The 15,053-nt window shown below is 35.4% G+C and overlaps 1 protein-coding gene across 2 annotated transcripts in view; it reads left to right on the top strand.

Moving 5' to 3' along the window:
• Positions 1–15,053, top strand: part of SMC4 (structural maintenance of chromosomes 4) — a 39,591-nt gene that overhangs the window by 16,899 nt on the left and 7,639 nt on the right. For both annotated transcript variants that reach the window (XM_062603194.1, XM_062603196.1), the window contains exons 6-20: positions 2,791–2,955; positions 3,885–4,012; positions 4,568–4,708; positions 5,589–5,739; positions 6,398–6,562; positions 7,612–7,845; positions 8,424–8,609; positions 9,320–9,481; positions 9,885–10,110; positions 10,209–10,288; positions 10,447–10,599; positions 10,741–10,867; positions 12,217–12,406; positions 13,329–13,473; positions 14,622–14,795. In XM_062603194.1, the coding sequence (XP_062459178.1) occupies positions 2,791–2,955; positions 3,885–4,012; positions 4,568–4,708; positions 5,589–5,739; positions 6,398–6,562; positions 7,612–7,845; positions 8,424–8,609; positions 9,320–9,481; positions 9,885–10,110; positions 10,209–10,288; positions 10,447–10,599; positions 10,741–10,867; positions 12,217–12,406; positions 13,329–13,473; positions 14,622–14,795 (2,427 nt within the window). The remainder of the gene's footprint in view (positions 1–2,790; positions 2,956–3,884; positions 4,013–4,567; positions 4,709–5,588; positions 5,740–6,397; positions 6,563–7,611; positions 7,846–8,423; positions 8,610–9,319; positions 9,482–9,884; positions 10,111–10,208; positions 10,289–10,446; positions 10,600–10,740; positions 10,868–12,216; positions 12,407–13,328; positions 13,474–14,621; positions 14,796–15,053) is intronic.

The raw sequence follows: 15,053 nt of genomic DNA on the forward strand, positions 1-15,053 counted from the left end.
ATCATGATTACTTGAAAGAAGGGAAGGTACACCCTTTTTTGGTCTCCTTTATCAGTTAAAGTAGCTGGAAACTTTTTTGTTTCTTAGCATGTTAAATATAGGGATGGGCTAAATGGATTTCTTAATATATTGGCTTAGTAAATAATATAAATATTAAATCATATTTAATATTCCTATTATTCAATTATTACTTGTAGTTGCTAAATATTTTCATTTTTACCCTTGATAAGAAAAGAATGCAAGAATTTAAGTAGGTAGTCTGTCTACATCTCTTTGCATAAGAATATAAAATTCTAAAATTGCTTGCCTATGGTGAATTAGAGGAATATTAAACTGCCAATTGCCAGCCTGACAAGTTCAATTCATGTGAATTATTTTAACAGTACTTGATTCACTTCAACTTTTCAAAATGTTATTTAATGCATGGCCTAAACTGCAGTCACTAGTAATTCCTGGTCAGATGATGAGGTATTTATTTACCATGTAAACAGACAATCAGATAACCAAACCCCTGATTTCTTAATTTATGAGGTTAATTTCAATAATTCTATACTGTATCATTAAATGTATTGCACAACTAAATAAGCATCTTTCTTAGACGGTTATGACTTAAAAGATGGTTAATAATACTTAGGTAAATAGTAAAAAAAGAAAGTTGACTTGCATTCCTTGCTTGTCTATAATTCCTGTGGTCTTGTTAAATCAGGGGCAGTTTTGTCTTTTACAGCAGCATCTACCTTAAGTGGTAGATGCGCAGTGTAGCAAGTTCTTAAACTTGATGCTCACCACGTGAATTAAATGTGTTTTCTGCAATTGTTTTATTTCTTGGATGTAAACAGAGGAAAGGCTTTAATGCAGGAATAAACAAAATGGAGACTTTCTGGTAAATCCACGGAAATTTAGGAGCTTACATAGTTTCCTACCCAGAAGCAGTGTCTTGCTGACAGGTGGCTTTAGGTAGAGAAGTCGTACTTTCATGGCAAGGGAGCAAATGTGCAATGGGAATTGTACATAATACAGCTGCAGTTATTAAAAAGCTAATTGGCTTTTTGAGATATGTAAGCAATAGAGCTGGGTTGTTTAGGATTGTTTGTTTGGTTTTTTTTTTGTCTTGCCAGAACTGCTGACACTTTTTAGGAACAGTAATTATCAGAAAATAGCAGCTTAGATGCATTTAACTTCTAAAATATTAATTAAAAAAAAAGGGGGAAAAAGAAACCCAAACAAAACCAGCCTCCATGTTTTACTCTAACAAGGGAATTATGTGCAAGAAGACCTGTCTTAATAAATTGCAAGGTTTTACTTCGACAAATCTGCAAAACTCAACTTTTTCTCTTCTGCTCAGCTGAATGGTATTTGCTAATTGGAAGAAAAACGTAGGGCCACTAGGTGTCATTGTGCACTGAGAATGTGGAACAAAATCCCTTTGGCAAAAATTTAACAACTGCCTTCGCTAACGTTTAGGGGGACCTTACCCTCATCTTTCTTTGCTGGTTAGAGGCCCGATTTGCAGTGGTTGCATAGAAATCCTGCCCTTTGACTTCTGTGACTTTCTGGTTCTCCAGAGATCTCGTTAATTACCCCTCCTTCTATATGTTCTTGAGAAGTTCTTCCTTATCCATACTTTTGTAGAGACTTGGCTGTTCTCTCAACTTCAGCAAGCACCCAACAATGAAAAATGATAAATGAATAAAGCCAATGAATATTTTCACTCTGTGGATATAGACTTAGGCTTTTTTTACATACATAGGTCAGATACTGGAATATAATTCTTATCTTGTCAGTTATAAAACTAAATTAAGAACTTTAATCCATTTTATTTCATGTGTTTAATGGCCAGTACTGGTACTCTGCACTAATATTTGTTTTATGAATAAGTTGTCTTTGGTCATGTACCTAAGTATCTAGGTTTCTGAAGGGTGAATAGTTCTTACTCTATGTTCTTTAATTTCTACAGCATCTACTCTTGCATCAGGTACAATTTTAATATGTATATATTCAGTTTCATGTCTTTGATATACAACTGCAATTTACAAAATATGTATTTTGAAACATCTAGTGCTACTCTGTCTTAAGCATAAAATATTGATAATAGATTTTTGTTGTTGTTGTTGGCTAATGATAGCATCAGTAACATAAGCAGTCCTTGTCATTGTCTTGGTTTAATCTTGCCTAATTCTTATTTAGAAAAAAAATGTTGCTATTCGCCTTAATAATTTAAAGTTAATGCTGTACATAAAGGAAAATTAAACTAAGGAAGCCTAATACTGAAGGAATGTCCTTTTTCCAACAAGGAAGTCTTGGTTATATGAATTGCAAGTCCAGTTCATCCATAAGACATGATTTTGTGGACCCTCTGTTTCCTAAAGAGAACCTTTCAGTGATCTTAATCTTCATTAAGACTGTTGGGTGCTACGTGACTTTAGAGGGCATGCTTTATTCTCTTCTTTTTTTAAGGTTGGGGAAATGCTTTTTTGAATCTTTAGAGGAATTAAGCAATTTTTATATCTGAATGTTGGCTTTAGAAGAGATGCACATCACCACCATGCACTCCTTCGAGGAAATTTCCATTAATTTTGACCTTTGTTTTTCCAAATAATATTGCTACTGTGAATAGTCAGTTTTGACTACTGCATTATTTTGTTCTTTTTTTTTATAATGCTAGAATATGGACACATACATGCATTCCAAAGATGTTTGTGTTTTTTTTAGAATACTATCTCTGCCCCCAGGAAAAAAAAAAAAGAAAAGCAAGGGGGGGGGGGAAAAATCAAACTTCTTTTTTCCAAGGGGGAAGTTGAACAAATCGCCATGATGAAACCGAAAGGCCAGACTGAACATGATGAAGGCATGCTTGAATATTTAGAAGACTTAATAGGATCTGCACGACTAAAAGAACCTATCCAAGTTCTGTGTCGCAGAATAGAGAATTTAAATGAACAGAGAGGGGAAAAGGTGAGGCTCAAAACTTTGTTTTGGTTTGTTTGTTTTATGTTTGGGGGTTTGCTTGGAACACAGGATTTTATCTGCTGAACATTCTTTGATCATAATCTACATGCATTAAATGCTGCTCAGACTTAATAGAGAAAGAGATTGTCATTATCTGAATATATCAAGATAGAGGGTTTTTCCTGCCTGTTTCCTATTACTGAATAGCAAGTAGGAGAAATATCAGGAAAACTTTCCAGAGAGGTTTTTCTGCCTGATTCCTATTGCTGAATAGAAAATAGGAGAAGTTATCAGGAAAACTTTCCATATGCTAAGATAAGAAGAGAGGAAGAGGGAAGCAGAGCAGTATTGAGTTGTTGCACACACAACTTTATGAGAAGGCATAAAACATTAGTTGTGACTTGAGCTATGTAGAACTTGGTTCCAGAACATTTTATTTATGCATTCAGTTCTAAAAGTGCTAAATAATATTAAACTTCTTGTTGCTTGCTGTGTCCTTGGTAAATCCTAGTATGTTGCAGACAATTTTTTTTAAAGGCTGGGAAGGAAAAACCAGAGCTTTTAAGTGCAGAAATTAACTTAAAAGGGGCTAGTCAGAAGATTGAAATATAGACAGTCCATATATGTTATTTTCTCTATGTAACTTCTCTCTCTCTCACCTGTGTTTTTCTTGGCTTGCCAGAGCTGTTTCTGGCATCTGTAGGATCTTTTTATTAGTTTTAAGTTCCTGACTGAATTGCTCTAAAGGACAGTCTCTGCTGTGGAAGTTGTGATCTGTGATTTCAGCAAACTTCTAGTGTTAAACTGTCTTGCAGAGTTGTTGAACCACATCTCCAGAGGACATGTGCTACAAAGAGTCTTGGATTTTTCTCCTCAGGGTTTGTTCTTCTGTAGTATTAGCAGTAAAGTCCAATCTGACTCTTTGTCTTGTCTAGTTAAACAGAGTTAAAATGGTGGAAAAAGAAAAGGATGCCTTGGAAGCAGACAAGAATAAAGCCATAGAATTTCTTTGTTTGGAAAACAGAATGTTTAAAGAAAAGAATCGGATCTGTCAATACTACATGTAAGTAATTCTCTACAGTTTTGATTTGGCTTTATTGTGGTAGTGGTGGTCTTAAACTCCTCTTCCTTATCTCTAAGTAGAAGTATTTTGTATTTCTTAACAGATACATCAGTCCTTCAGAATTAGTTGAATAGCACGTGGCTAGTGATTTTTGTTTCAAATTTTGAACTTAAAAAATTTAAAGTAGACATCATTTTCACAAAAATTTTTTTTTTTAAATACAAAACACCACCACTAAAAAAAAGTAATGCTTGCCAGCTTTTAACAAAGTAAAGTAGTCTGGCAAATTAATCTCTTACAGCTTTATACTTGAATCGAGAAAGTTGATCAGTCAAGGACTATTTTAATTTGAAGTGTCTAAATAGTTAGATTTCCTTGCTGGTTTGTATTAAATTGGCAAGGTTACTGAGTGACAACATTAAGGTTTAATTCTTTACATAATCACTTGTTTACGTGTAAGATTGGAAATACGTATTCATTATTAATGTCATCTTTATGGAAAAAAAGTGGAGGTTTGGGTTTTGTAGTTGGATTTTTTGTCTGCTTTTCCCCTAGTCATGACCTAAAGAAACGAATAAATGATATGGAAATGCAGAAAGAAAAAATTAACGAAGAAACGAAAGAAGTTAATGAGAAAAGCAAGAAACTTGGAGATGAAATGAAAACCAAGACTAAAAGTTTGAAAGAACTTGAAAAGTAAGTACTTTAGGTATAGATTTGTAAGCTGAGAGTACTGTGTTTTACACATTTTGCATATGTGGTGGTAAGAGTTTGCTGGGTTTTCAGGAAAAGGTGTGTCAGTTTTATTGCTGACAGGGGTCAGAACATGGGAAAAAGCAGAAATATATGGTAGCTGTATGGGGAGGTGATCAAACTGGGAGCACAGCTGTGTTTTTGGTAATTCTTCCACCGAAAACTTCAATTATCTGATGAACAGTCACTTATTGTATATCTAACTATTCCATGGCATGGATTAAATGATCTCTTGCACAAAAATAAGTAAATAAAGAAATCTCATTGGTTTGCTTTTCTTGCAGAAGTCTGGGTAATACAATCAGAAAATGTCTAATATTTGAATGAATTTTTAAAGTACATGCTTTTATATATTGACTGCAAAAGAAATGAAATATTGTTTTAGCTTTTTAGATATACCACTGTAGTGCTTAGGCCCATGGATGTTGGGTATTTTTATCTGGTTTCCTTATGAATCTTTTATGCATCCATTGTGTTTCCCTAAAATTGATTTGTCTGGGTCCTAATTTCCAGTCCAACTGCAATATTGATCTTCTCATCCTCTAAGATTGTGGTAAGTTATTTGTGAGAGGTGAATTATAAATTTTACCAAGGAAAAAATAAAATTTCTGAAAATGGATTTAAGATTGCATGTTAGTTAATCTTTTTATGATGAAACATAACTTCCCTGGGGAAAATCGTGTGAATATAGTAAGTATATTGTTTTCTAAAAAAATTGAGTAACTGGTTTAAATTCTATATGCTTGCTTACTAAGCCAAGCTCAACTGACATTTTTATAGGTTATGGAATAGATGATTCTTTCTTTTTATTTTTCCCCTTCAGAAAACGCGATAAAATAACAAAGTTCATAGAGAAAAAAAAAGAAGAATTTACTCAGTGGGATTTGCAGGATGTTAAAGTAAGGGAAAATCTAAAACATGCTAAGAGCAAGACTAAAAAATTGGAGAAGCAAATTCAGAAGGACAAAGAAAAGGTAGTGTGAACTGCAGCTTGATTTGCCTAAAGAAATGTAATTGGCTGCTCTAGATGAGAACGTTTTTGTGTAGTTGGGACAAAATAGCAGAGGACACCAGTTGCATTTTGTATAAAGGAGATGGAAAAATACATTTTAATTTACTTATCTTTTTCAGTCAGATACCTTGTCATTTAAATCAGCTAGTGATCTTGTTTGCAACACTGAAGTAATGCATTATTCTCCCTTAAGGCATTCCTAATTGCACATGTATGGGAGGTGGGTTCCAGTGGTACCAGGCTGTTAATCTGCCTAAATTAAAAAGGTTTCTATGGCTTCTTGGCTTAGCTGGGAGGTCTCATGGCTCCAAAGCATCTTTTTTTGTCGTGTTTGCTCAGATTACAGAAATTTGCGTATTCTCAGAGTAACTACTTTTTCAAAACTTCTTTTTTTTCCTGCTTTCCTAGTTAATTTAGTGGGTATGTTTCACCAAGTTGGTTGTTGCCAGCTGTTACAGATCTTAAATTGCTCTTTGGATCAAGAGTTCAATTTGGATCAATAATTAGGAATTAAGCCCTACTGTGATTCCGTGACTTCAGTTCTTGTGTGTAAAGCTTTTTTTTAAAGTGCATTCCTTCACTGCTATGGCTTTTGTCTCTGAATATCTTTCCTTGCACAGGTGGCAGAATTAAAAAAAGTACCTGCCGATAGTGAAAAATCTATCAGTGAAACAATGTCTAAGAAAGAGCTTCTTGAAAAGAGGAAAGAGGAAGAAGAATTAAAACTCAAGCAGGTTATAGACCTCCTTAAGCAAGAAACACAAGGACTTCAGACAGAAAAAGAGGTTTGAACTGCTTTGACTTAGTGCACTTGCTGTCTTAACTGATGTATAGCCTTTACACATGAATGAAATGATCATGAGATAGTTGTAAAATGCTTTTTTACATGACAAATGTGCTGTTTCATGTGTTAGTTCAGTGAAGCCTAACTGGGAATTTTTTTTTGAATTTATAATCAGAGCTAAGTCATTCTTATTAAGTTTCTCTGCTTTCTATAGGGATCATGTGTCATTAAGTATGTTATTTGTGTATGCATGTTAAATAATTCTACGCTTCCATAACTTGAACACACTTTATTTTTCTCCCATCAAAAATGTTTAAACCAATCTGTTACTTAAATAAATGAACAGAGTTTGAAATTGTTTGTTCTGAGCCTCTCAAAAAGCTAGGCTCTGTCTTTGAATTAATGGACAGCTACTATAATACTTGGTTATTATTGCTGATAGTAGCTGTTCAATCACTAAGCACCTGAAGGCTAGAAATTTATCCTGTAAATTTGGAGGATTGTTTTCTGTAGTTGAAAACATGGTTTTATAGAATCATAGAATGTTTTGGTTTGGAAGGGACCTTAATGATCATCTGGTTCCAACTCCCTGCCATGGGCAGGCACACCTTCCACTAGAGCAAGTTGCTCCAAGCCCAATCCAGCCTGACATTGAACACTTGCAGGGATGGGGCAGCGAAAGCTTCTCTGGGCAACCTGTGCCAGGGCCTCACCACCCTCTGAAGAATTTTTTCCCATTTCATCTGCAGTTTAGCACAATATGTAGGGCTCCTTCCAACTTTAAATTGAGAAAATGATACAAAGTTTGTATTGAAATGTTCCATGACAATTCCCTGGTGTTCTTTATGAGAAATGTCTTATTTAATTTCCATACAGAATATATTAATAAATTAAGAAATACTTGTTCTTCTAGATAGCATAACTGTTTTCTGCTGACAGAAGAGCTTGTAAAAGAACACACCCATTTCCTCTCTTTGTTTCCTACCGTTTGATTGATGTAAGAAATACCACAGTCGTCTGGTTTTAGTTGTAACATTGTCCATTTTCCAGAGCAAAGAGGAGGAGCTTATGGAGTATATGAAAACAGTGAATGAAGCCCGTTCAAAGAGGGATGTTGCCCAGTCAGAACTTGAGATATATCTTGCCCGTCATAATACTGCTGTGTCTCAGTTAAATCAGGCAAAGGAGGCTCTGATGACTGTTTCAGAAACTCTTAATGCAAGGAAAGCTGCTATCAAAGAGATAAGTGTAAGATTACCCCAAGCAGAACAGGAGTTGAAGGAGGTGAGACTTGACTTCCGTATGTAATTTCCTTATCACACAATGTTGCAACACACAAATCAAAATTCCACTCTTATTTTTAGCAGTAATCATGGTGAAAATAAAAGAAAAACTGTGCCAAAAAATAACATTTCGAACTATATTCTAATACTTGGTTAACCTGTAAAGTATTTGATTTCAGACTTATTTTTGGTTAATCAAATATTAACAATAAGCACTGAAATTAAATCCTACATATCCCTAATTATAATGATGAGACAAGTTAAAATAAATAAATGGCTCTGTTCCTGAGCCGCCTTCTAATTTCCCTTCTTGCTCCTCTCATTCCCCAAAGGAAAAAAAAAATCCCACTACCTTGTCCTAAGCTTGATTCATGAATTCATAAACTGTCATATGTGTATCAAAGTGTACTAAATACTAGCAGAAGTATATCCAAATACCAGCCGTTCTTCTGATAAATGTTTGCTACTTCTGCTTTTCAGTGGCTCTTTCACTGCCTACACAATCATGAATTTAAGACTCCATGGATAGTTTTTGTGATTTTGAAGATAATGTCCTTTTTTTTTTTTCTTAATTATTAGAAAGAAAATGAGCTTGAGAAACTAAGAAGAGAAGAAGAAAGTGCTAGGAAACTTGTTCAAAACCTGCGTCATAAAGTAGAAGAAGCCAAAAGTTCTTTAGCAATGAGTCGCAGTCGAGGAAGAGTGCTTGAGGCTCTGCTTCAGCATAAGAAAAGTGGAAATATTCCTGGACTATACGGAAGACTGGTAGATTTTAAATGGCTATTATACTTCTAAGTCTTAAACTGTATAGAAACAGAACAGTAATAGAGTGAAATGTAGAATTCCTCACTTTTCTGGTGCTATGAATTTGAATAGCAGAATATTGCAAATCCCATGGATTTGCTATAAAACAAAAAAATAAAAAAAAAAAGAGGTTCCTCTACTCAGCACTAAATAAAGGCAATGGCTATGAGAAAAAATTTTTCCAAGATGGTGGACATCCCTGTACCCATTTGCCAGATCAGTACAGAACCCCATGTAGAAGTGTAGGACTTGCTGGGTCCTACCAGACTTGACCAATGGTAGAACCATTCACAGCACACATTAAATGATCTTGTTAGGCCAGACTAAAATGCTGGCATATAAAATGTAACATTTGTCTACAGAAAATAAATGAATGCTACTACACTGTTCTACCAGAAGCACTGCTTTTGAAGCTGAGTATATGAATTTCTACTGTGGGAACAAGTCCATTAGGAATACATAAATAGCAGTGTGCAGGAGGAGACTGGTGTGGTATTATTTTACAAATTCCAGTCAAGGCTTCTTTCCCCCCCAAAAACCCCAAACAATTAGTTTGTTTTCTTTCTCTTTTCTGTGAAATTTTGTCATTTATTTCATAATACCAAGACAAAACATAGATGCCAAGCTCATCACTGTACTTCTCTGTCTCCCTCCTGACCCCCAATTATTAGGGAGACTTGGGAGCTATCAATGAGAAATATGATGTTGCTATTTCATCATCTTGTGGTGCTTTAGACAACATCGTCGTCGATACAGTTGATACTGCACAGGCATGTGTGAATTTCTTGAAGGCAAAAAGAATTGGAGTTGCCACGTTTATAGCCCTGGACAAAGTAAGTACCAGTACTTCAGCAGGACAAATTGATGATTTAGCCTAATGTCACAGTGTTAATACTGTATGTGCATAATGTATTAATGTGTAAAAATATGTATTATATAGTAACATGCTGTATATGTATTGCTGTGGAAAAGCTAAAATATAAAATACTCTAATAGGCTGTTCTACAAATGTGTTGTAGAACATTCTATAGCAAATGGGGACGTTTAGAGAGAATCACAAGGCCTTTTAGATACCTGTAGGTGTACAACAAATGTTTGGCATGTCTTGTAGAAGGAAGCTTTACTGTTAATTGCAGTACAACTGCATTTGTTTTAAAGCCTTAATGTGACTTAGAATAATGAAATGACCTAAATTTATCACCAGGAATCTCTCATTCATTTACTTTTTTGTTGTAGATGGCTGTATGGGAAAAAAATCTTAAGAAAATCCCCACTCCGGAAAATGTTCCTCGGTTGTTTGATCTGGTGAAAGCAGCTGATGAGAAGCTTCGCCCGGCTTTTTACTTTGCATTACGCGATACTTTAGTAGCCAACGACTTGGAAGAAGCTACCAGAATAGCATTTCAAAAAGACAAAAGATGGAGGGTGGTAACGCTTCAAGGACAAATCATTGAACAGTCAGGTATTTAAGTGCAAAGTTGCAATTATATTTTCAGTTTTTCACAGGTGCTATCTAAGCACGATAAGCTTGCTAACTTCTTTTCATCTATTTTACTTCAGGAACCATGACTGGTGGTGGGGCTAAAGTAATGAAGGGTAGAATGGGTTCCTCAGTCGCAATGGTTGTTTCAGAAGAAGAGGTCAGTACATAATCTTAATTCTGTCCAGCTACAGCAAATTTTCAGGTTTTTACTCCACTTTATTTCTGTGTTTTATGAGATCATAGACTGCTGTCTGTTGAGCAGGTGAATGAGGTTTTGCTTTACCAGGCAAATGATCATACCTTATTTTTGTGTAGGTCAGTAAAATGGAATGTCAACTGCAGAAGGATTCTAAAAGAGCAGTACAGCGTGAAGAAGAGACATTACAACTTGAAGAAGCCATAAGCAAACGGCAACAAGATGTTCGGGAAATGAAAAACAATTTAGAAAAGTATTCAGCAAGTATTAAGGTGAACAAGTTTCTTATTAAGACAGTATCTGGGCTCCACCAATGCGCAGGGGGATGACTCAGCCTCTGCTTAACATTGTCCTTGTTAGTGTCAAGAGTCTCTGAAATACAGAATTCCGACACAGTTGTGTTTTTTCTGTAGAATTTACCTGAACAAGAAATTCATCTGAAAACCCGCATTAAGGAACTTGAAGCCAATGTAACTGCTACTGCTCCGGACAAAACTAAACAGAATGAGTTGGAAAAAGTCCTTAATGGTTATAAAAAAGGTACATTTTGTGGAGAAGGGATTAAAGCTAAAAATCATAGTCATATTCTTTCACTAAACCAGGAATGAATGGTTACAGCTTTGTTCTTTCAGTCTGCCAGTTGCAGAACCATATCTTGGGTTGGAACCCCTCTTCTTCAAAGGGAGAGGTAAAAAGTGTCTTGAGATTAGAGAGTGAGGACCTTTAGATATTTACGGCTGTGTTACAGCCAGATTCATAGGGAAACTGAGTTTAATTGGGGGAAGAATTGTTAATGTGGAGGTAATAATATTAAAGTCTGTTATTATTGCTGTGCTCTGACTGGCCTGTTATGTGACTAAGATGAATACCCTGTAGTCTGTTGTGGGCACAATGTACCCCCGTTCTTCTTGTGAAAGAAGTTGACTTTGAGAACGGGAATAACAGCTATGCTGAAGAAAGTGGTAGCTTAGGAAAGTAAACCTTGACTGTTTGAATTTCTTGCTCAGGGAGTAAAACACATTTCCCTTCCCCCACAATTCTGCTTTGATAGCATTTTAGGAAAGAGAAAATATATACACTACTGTGGACTCCCTCTATGCCTCTTGGGAACAGTATAGCATCAGGAGAGTATGAATGCTTTACTTCCTCAAATAATGCTAAGGTTTGATGTTATAAATATCTTCTCTAACATTTCTACTAAGTAACGGAGAGACACAAACCTATGTTCTCCTCTGGAGAGATGACTGCCTTCCACCGTGCCCGTCTCTGCTTTACCCCTACTGGCCCCAAAAGGAAATTGTAAATCTGTAGCAAACACAGTGGGGGATTTTGTTTTGCCCTTAGAATGGTAAGGTGCTGCGGTGTTCAGTTTTTGAAAGCTGTTCGACTTATTAAAATGGTTTTGTTCAGTTTTAAGTATAAGCTAAATAGGGGAACTTTTAAGGTAGATTAGGCTATTCAATATGTGTAGTAACTATACAGTAACACTAGCTGCTGAGCAACGGTTAGCAGCCAGTTCTTAGAGCTTAACCTTGGAGCATCTTCCCATTAAATAAATGCCAAGAATGAGCTTTTTATGTGCTATCTTATCTGTTTAAATCCTTTATACACAGTAAGTAATATAACTTAAATTTTTGGTTTGCACCAAAAAAAGCTTTTGCAGTATCACAGTGTCAGAAAGATGTGGGTGGTAATTTTAATTTTAGCCACAGTAAAAAAGAAAAAAAAAAAACACCAAAAAAACCCAAAACATTTTTCACAGTATAAAGAAATAGGTGCACGTCTCAATATATTTATGCAGCATAGCTTTTTATCACTTAAATCTTACTGTGCTGCAGTAGTCTGGTGTTCATAGAGACATCTCAATGACCTTAACTCTTAATCAACAGATTATGACTGCGCTGCTGAGAAAGCTGGTGAAATAGAAAGTGAAGTTAAGCGATTACATAACCTCATAATTGATACCAATAATCAAAAACTTAAACCACATCAAGACAAACTTAACAAGATCAACAAAGAAATAGACGGATGTTTTTCAACTATTACTAAAGCCCAGGTAGCAGTCAAGACTGCAAACAGGTACGGTATGTGTCAGTGGTCTCAGCTGCTTTAGGCTGCAACTGTGGCTGTGGTTCCTGCCTGATTACATTTGGACATTTGCAGGGGGGATTGGTCAGGCCAGGGGGATGGTTTTCCCCTCTTTATGGCAGGAGGCAAAGAGGGGGTAGAAGGTAATAATATTTTTTCTCTAAACTGATTTACGTCAGGGTTAGACAGGTTCTTAATTAAGAACCATAATCTTTGTGAATTAGTGTATGTTACAGACCTAGAAAGCTTAGTGAAACCTGACCAGGGAAGAGACATGTCAGCCTTCGAATAGCTGTATATGTTGGCATTGGTACCCATGAGATATTTCCTTGGTTTAAGGACCCTCCATAGCTAAAAATCCTGTGATCTTAATGTCTTTATTTCCAGTCACATCTTAATACCAAATATCGCTTATCTCAAGGAGGTAAAGGGAAATAAAATGCTGTAGTTTTTAATAGGGAGTTTAAAATTAATGTTTAATTGGTATTTTTCTGCTAATATTTGCCTATCACGAAAATGCAACATTTCAGGATAAAGATTCAAATTAACACTTAATTACCATGTAGCAGGGCACTTCAAATCTGAAGGGACTCAATCTATTATAAGGCATGTCAGGAAATAAAATGTGATACTTTTTATATTAGCTTAACATAATAATAACAAATACTTAGAACAAATGTCAAACTGCCTCAGAAAGAACAAATTAAGTGATTTAGACTTCCTTGCTGTATGCTTTAGGAAGGCAACTTTGGTTTTACTTGGATATTTAGGGAGTATGAGAGTTTGTCGATAAATGAGTACTTCCTATTTGGTTGTCAGTAGTTACTGAGCATGCTTTATAGGTAAGATTGTGTGTCTATATTTTATGTCATATTTGCACTCATGTGAGGAATACAAACCTCTACACATGCAGAAACGTGAAAAAATCTGAAGATGCTCTTCTTCACATGGAGAAAGAATTGGAAGACAATGAGAAAGAAATTAAAGACTTAATGAAAGAACTGACTGAACTGGAAGCCAAAGCTGCTGAGGTTATGAATGACTGCAGGCAAGCCGAAGTAAGTGTCATGTTAACTTGGTGTAATCCTTCATAGAGGATGCAGCATGTGAAATCAATTTTAGATAGTAGTTGTTGTACCAGAATTGTTCTAAGGCCTGATGGCGGTCAGACTTCGTCCTCAGACATTCCAGGCACACCCAGCCAAGGGCCTGTGTTACTAGATACTACCTTCATGTAGTTAAAAAAAGTTACCCTGCTATTTAAGCCCCAGACTTGACAATGGTGGCGTAAAGTATCTCTTTTTCTCAATTACTCTACTACTCATCCTCCAAAAATTCCCATGGGCATAAAACGACAAAGAATGTTATTTTCTGTATCCTGCAATATATTGTATGCATTTACACAAAATAAGTAATTTTTTTAATCAAAGTTGGCTGTTAAATACAGATGATGAGGGGAGAAAAATAGTGTTGACCAGTCCTAGTAAGCAGTCTGGTCTTCAGGTGAAGTCAGGATGTTGAGTTATATCCTTATTAGATCCTAGTTACATTCTTCTATTCTGTTCTTGTGCAAATGTTATATAGTAGCAGAGTGACATTCCATGATGGTCAGGAAATGGGAATGATTGGGTTTTGGGAGGGTTTTTTTTGTTTGTTTGTTTAGGTTTTTTTTGTTTGTCTGTCTGTTTTTTTTTTATACTTACCTGGAAATACATCTTGAGTAGATTTTCTGAAGCTAAAAAATAAATGAATGAAATCAAGTTTCCCAAAGAAATTGTGGTTTAAAACTTGCTTAAGAATAGAGGATTTTTTTCTTTCCCCCAGCTATGTGGTACTTTAGTTTGCATCCAGATTTATCTATGAGAAACAGTGAAAACAACCAGGATGGCTGAAATTCTTCCAAATAAAGCTGTTTCTTTGAGACTCCCTGTCTCTAAAACTGCCTTTTAGCTAAAAACTTCCCAGTGTAGGACTTGTTTGACCCAGATCTGGAAACAAAATATAAACTGCAGCATATTTTCAGTCATTTGATAATTCAGTGACCAGGTTAGTCTAAATACAAGAATATATTATTTATATCAATACTTTGGATTATGGAGAGTAAGTTCTGTGAATAATATCATGAAAGCAAACCTATCACCTGCAAAAAGGGGTAACATTTTTGTAGGCAACTGTTTAATGTGTTTTTTTGGTCATTTCTGTTTAGGAAGAGTTGCCAGGACTTCAACAGGAGTATCATGATTTACTCCAGGAGATTAAAACCATTCAGGATGAGGAACATGCACTTCAAAAGGAAGCTCTTAATATTAAGCTGAAAATGGAACAAATTCACAGCCATATTTCTGCACACCAGTCAAAGATGAAATACTGGCAAAAAGAGGTAAGGAAATAGTTCAGTTCCAAAAACTAGAACTGTGAGATCGCAAAGGATTAATACATTAACATTAGAAAACAGATAATTTGGGAGAAAATTCATATTCAGCTCACAGTTTGTGTTTATGCTATGAGAAAACTCTAAAAAAGATAACCTTTCAGTCTTTCTTTGATCTACGTGCAAGGTTATAGATGAGTTGTGAATTCAGTGGTTTAGCTTCTAGCTTTTCAAGTTTATTAATTCATGAAAGAACAATAGAATAAT

This window comes from Pezoporus occidentalis, unplaced genomic scaffold (genome assembly GCF_034315485.1).
Source record: "Pezoporus occidentalis ecotype Australia unplaced genomic scaffold, CSIRO_AGI_Poc_V1 ctg8, whole genome shotgun sequence".
Taxonomy (NCBI): Eukaryota; Metazoa; Chordata; class Aves; order Psittaciformes; family Psittacidae; genus Pezoporus; species Pezoporus occidentalis.